At 46.6% G+C, this 5026-nt stretch overlaps 1 protein-coding gene across 1 annotated transcript; it reads right to left on the bottom strand.

Moving 5' to 3' along the window:
* Positions 1–495: 495 nt before the first annotated feature.
* On the bottom strand, positions 496–1729 carry LOC127311370 (homeobox-leucine zipper protein HOX28-like). The gene is made up of 2 exons (XM_051341794.2): positions 1311–1729; positions 496–1219 (listed from the first exon to the last, which is right to left on the bottom strand). Exons 1-2 carry the CDS (start codon positions 1650–1652, stop codon positions 746–748), a joined length of 816 nt encoding a protein of 271 aa, XP_051197754.1. The 5' UTR covers positions 1653–1729; the 3' UTR covers positions 496–745.
* Positions 1730–5026: the final 3297 nt, after the last annotated feature.

The raw sequence follows: 5026 nt of genomic DNA, 5'->3' as shown, positions 1-5026 counted from the left end.
CCAGTGGAGCATTGAGATTCATGGATGGAGTTAGCAATCAAGAGAAGACGAGATTGCTAGCATCATGGTTTAGACATTGTAAACCTAAGTCGACTTAGATGTATACAAAATTTCCCAAATTCTGATTATGTGACCAAATTAGAAGGCTCCAATGGCATACAAAATGAAAAGCTGAATATATATAAATTAATAATCATGATAAGGAAAACAAAACTATGGACCTAACATATTAGTTGGACTTGAAAATTTGGCATGTAACTGCAAGGCAGGTAAACTGAAATGGTATAGTAACCTACCTAACTTGTGCATCTTTGCTAGATGACCAAACTAAATCAGAAGTGACCTTTAAGTCACAACTTGTCTGGCAGCTAAAACATGAGTAGATGATACATCAGAGAAACCAAGTCAAGTAGTCAAATAATAAGATAGCAGCTCTCGATCTCACTGATCAGTGTAACATCGACGCAAAACTGGGAAGGGAATTAGAAAATTAAGTTCGAATAAATTAGTGTCTCATGTTATTTCACCAACTTTTCACATGCATACATTGATCCAGCCAGGAGCTCATTGATCGAACGATCCTAGTTAAGTTGTCAAAACTACTTGCATTTTCCTCGGAGGCACAGAGAAAAAAGATTAAGCTTTCTAATAAACTTGCTTTGATTTGTGATATGTGACAATGCCGCCGTTGACCGAGGTTGCTTTGCTCATGGCCATGGCGGCAGAGCACAGAAGGCTCGTTCTTCTATCTGGCCGCCTTGACCGCCTTCCCATGCCCGGACGAGCCTCCGTACAAGGCTCCGGTTTCTCCGAACCCACAAAAGAGTTGCCGATGACCGGGCAGCGCCACCGGTGGTGCCATGCCGATCCCGGCATTGGTAGCGCCGATGGCGGTGTAAAGGTTTGTCGCGTTGGGCGCGGCATATGCCGATGAGGACGTCGACGCGACGCGCTTGCAGGAGAGGCACATTGTCAGAGTTGTCAGGGGCCCGGCCGCGCCTCCGTGCGCCGGCACCGGCGCCGCCTTGAGCGCCCTGAGCTCGGCCACCTCCTTCTCGAGGCGGCGATTCTGCTCAGCGAGCTGCTCGCACCACCGCTTCATGTACTCGCAGTCGACCTCCGTCTGCTTGAGCTTGGTCCGGGCGCGGCGGTTCTGGAACCACACCTCTACCTGTCGCGGCCGCAGCCCGAGGCTGTTGGCCAGTGCCAGTTTCTGCTTCTGCAAAAATCACCGGAAATCCATGTCATTTCCCACGTTCTTTGCATGAATAATCCATGTGATCGATCGATGGTATGCAGTGAGAACTTACCGGAGTGAGGGTATGGTGCGTCTTGAAGCACTCCTCGAGGACGGCGGCCTGGTCCTTGGACAGCCGGAGCTTCTTGCGCGCGTTTCCGCCGTCGTCATCCTGATCCTCGTCGCCGCTGCCGGCCGACCTCTCAGCGCCGCGCTTCATCCCGCTGCCACTGCCGCTTGATACCGGGCTGCCTGCCGAACATGTCCCGTACTCCTCTGTCGCCGCCGCGGGAGGAGGACCTACTTCTTGTACTTCCGGCGCCACATTGCCGCCGGAGTACCAGAAGCTCGGCTGGGGCTGGGGGACGAGTCCCAAGCCAAGGCTCAGGCCAAGATCCAAGCTGGGACGCGCCATGTTTTACTAGCTAAACTCTGTCCGTGCAGGCAGATATCGAGCTCGCCGCCGGTGGTGGTGATGACTGATGATGAGCAAATTATGCGCTGGTGCGCGGGCTTAAATAGTGGAATAGATCAAGTCACTGAGAATGGAAGGGAGCGCGCGGGCGACAATGATGAGCTGGTGCGCGTGGGGTGGATCTCCTTTGGAGATTCTATGGCGAGTTTCCATGGCGGCCCTTGACCCTTGAGAAGCCACTGGGGATGCATTACTGGGGTAATCAACTGGTTAATCGCTGGCTAATCCAGGTTCCCAGGCGAGGTTAGATTAAGATAGGAATATGGTGGTGGTTGCTCGCTAGCACTAGCAAGCAAGAGACGAACGGAACTCGTCCAAAAATATATTGTTGTTGCTAGTACTTCCATTGCAAGAGAAATCGTTCTATCCGTGTAAAATACGCAGATGATAGTACACCAGTGTAGGAGTACAAGCAAGTGTGACATATTATACGATTTTCAATGTGCAAGCTGTTGCATGATTTCAGCATTACCGTGCATAGTGTTTTCTTTGGAAGATCGCAGCTACCTGTGATTAGCCTTCTTCGAGAGGCAAAGATAAGAAAATTAGCAGGAAGATACGATCGATGGTAATTAATGATAACGATCATGATTAGTGCTTTTAAAAAGTAGGAGTGTTGAGAAGTGGGTTTTCCACTGTTCGGCCGTCCAGTTATTGGAACTAGTCGTGCATGATAGTAGAAACTAAAACTAGGGAGCTGTCTGTTTTCTTTTTTATCTCCCATCTAGTACCTCAAGTTCTAGGGAGTAAGCTCACCAATAAACCCACCCAACAGGTGGATAAATATAGCCACCCAGCAACTAAAACAAACAAAATTGTTTTCCAATGTGTTTTCTTACATACCTTCCTTCTCCAAAAGAAGGTGTATGATTTTCAAGATTTAACATTGACCAATGAAATATATGTCATGTGGTAAACACATTATGCCATTTGAATCTTTCGAATATGATTACAAACATGTATATTTAATGGGTCTGAACTCTGCCACCTCCCAATGGCCGCCACCACAGGGCCCCCTAGGCAAAGCCCGCATGGCATCTCCGGCAATGGGCCCAGTTCTTCTCCTCGCAGGGACATCGTGACGCAGGGCATCCATGATTTGGTAGCACTGGAAATCCGTCGTACGGCTGGCGAGCGTAGGAGTTTGGCAATAGGGCGGCGACCCAGGTTATTAGACGACGGCGGCCTCTGCTCTCAGGTGGACGATGCAGAGATTGGATCTCGAGATGGTTATGGCCTTCCATGTCATGTGGCGTATGCGATCGAACCCATCATCTCCCGATTGAATTCAAGTCACGCATATCGCCGGCAGGGGCTATGCACGGTGGCTCCTATGCATGCGTCAAGACATGTCTATTTTGTTCGACCGAAGGTGGTGTGATAGCGGCTGGCAGCGTGGCAGTTTGGGACGTCACGTCTTCCAGAATCTTCTCTAGTGATTTTCAGCTATTGAGGTGTTGTTAGCCGATCAAGTGATGATGGTAGATGCGGTTTTTAAGATGAGTATGTGCACTCGGTGGAAACACAAGATCTTCAATCACGCACTATGGACACGTGTCTCGTCATGCCCTTGTTAAAGGTGGTGTCTCAAAGCTCAACTTTGGGCTGTCCTAGCGGGTTGTAGCTTATGTCCGGCGCTCCCACGAGGATCTGTGTGGGTCGGTATCGGCATATGATCATTAGGTGATTTATTGGCCCACGCCGGACAGAAAAGGCGCCATCAGGGTCGCGACTGAGTGCGTTCATTTATCCGGCGCCCCCAATATCGCTATTGGGAGAGTTATGGGAGCGCAACTGGAAATACTCTAAGTTCCGACTAACAGTTGAAGATATGACCAATGGTAATTAATTATGTTATTTAGGTTTAGAGGGTTTTTTGGTAGAAGAGGTCGAAAAGTTCGGTTTCGAAATGTGTTGGAACTTGGAGCTAGCATGTGTGATTCCCAGAAAAAAAACTAGAGCGCTGATTATATTTTAACTCTCCACACTTCAAATTGTAGGGTTCAGTGAGTTAACCCATGAAAGAGGTAGATAAGTATAGCTAGCATTGTGTTGGATACATGGAACATCGTCATGTTGGGAGTTTCTTAACCCTTTGCTTGCCACATTTTAGTTTTTTGGTGGAGAGGGAATTGCATGATTCAAATGTTACTGTGCAGAGTGCTTATACTAACCATAGTGAAAGTAACATAAGCATGATAACAAGCAACCACATGCAGTGCAAACTAAGCAGTTATGATTATACTACTTATTGTCGTTGCCTACTCAACATTACCCCAGAGGGATCCTCACAGAGGGGAGAAGAAATAGGGGCCATAGGGCGGAGAGCACTGGGAACGGTGGTACGCGATTTACCGAGCTTCGTAATATCTGCTCGAGGACAGGGCCTACTGCTGCTTGTCTTGAATTATCTAGGTGCGTTCGCGTTGTTACAATGAGTTATGGTTATGCATCTAGAGCTCCCAGGATCCAACTTAGAAAGACGCCCGGATCTAGGGTTTCTACGATGAGTCCTAGCCGGAATACAAGATGCCTAACTAAGGAATATACATTGCCGTGCACGTCAAGAATTCACCTAGATCTTGAAGGAGATATGCCCTAGAGGCAATAATAAAGTGGTTATTATTTATATCTTTATGTTTATGATAAATGTTTATATATCATGCTATAATTGTATTAACCGAAACATTAGTACATGTGTGATATGTAGACAAACAAGAAGTCCCTAGTATGCCTCTTAAACTAGCTTGTTGATTAATGGATGATTAGTTTCATAATCATGAACATTGGATGTTATTAATAACAAGGTTATATCATTATATGAATGATGTAATGGACACACCCAATTAAGCGTAGCATAAGATCTCGTCATTAAGTTATTTGCTATAAGCTTTCGATACATAGTTACCTAGTCCTTATGACCATGAGATCATGTAAATCACTTATACCGGAAAGGTACTTTGATTACATCAAACGCCACTGCGTAAATGGGTGGTTATAAAGGTGGGATTAAGTATCCGGAAAGTATGCGTTGAAGCATATGGATCAACAGTGGGATTTGTCCATCCCGATGACGGATAGATATACTCTGGGCCCTCTCAGTGGAATGTCGTCTAATGTCTTGCAAGCATATGAATAAGTTCATAAAAGACCACATACCACGGTACGAGTAAAGAGTACTTGTCAGGAGACGAGGTTGAACAAGGTATAAAGTGATACCGAAGATCAAACCTCGGACAAGTAAAATATCGCGTGACAAAGGGAACTGGTATTATATGTGAATGGTTCATTCGATCACTAAAGTTATCGTTGAA

Source organism: Lolium perenne, chromosome 7, assembly GCF_019359855.2.
Source record: "Lolium perenne isolate Kyuss_39 chromosome 7, Kyuss_2.0, whole genome shotgun sequence".
In the NCBI taxonomy this organism is placed as follows: Eukaryota; Viridiplantae; Streptophyta; class Magnoliopsida; order Poales; family Poaceae; genus Lolium; species Lolium perenne.
This window is presented reverse-complemented; position numbering and strand designations above follow the sequence as displayed.

What these genes read in the sequence shown, in the direction of transcription:
- LOC127311370 (XM_051341794.2), bottom strand. Translation starts at nt 1,652, where the DNA reads ATGGCGCGTCCCAGCTTGGATCTTGGCCTGAGCCTTGGCTTGGGACTC. An exon ending in CGCACCATACCCTCACTCCG is followed by an intron (nt 1,220 to 1,310) that starts GTAAGTTCTCAC and finishes TGATTTTTGCAG; the next exon opens with AAGCAGAAACTGGCACTGGC.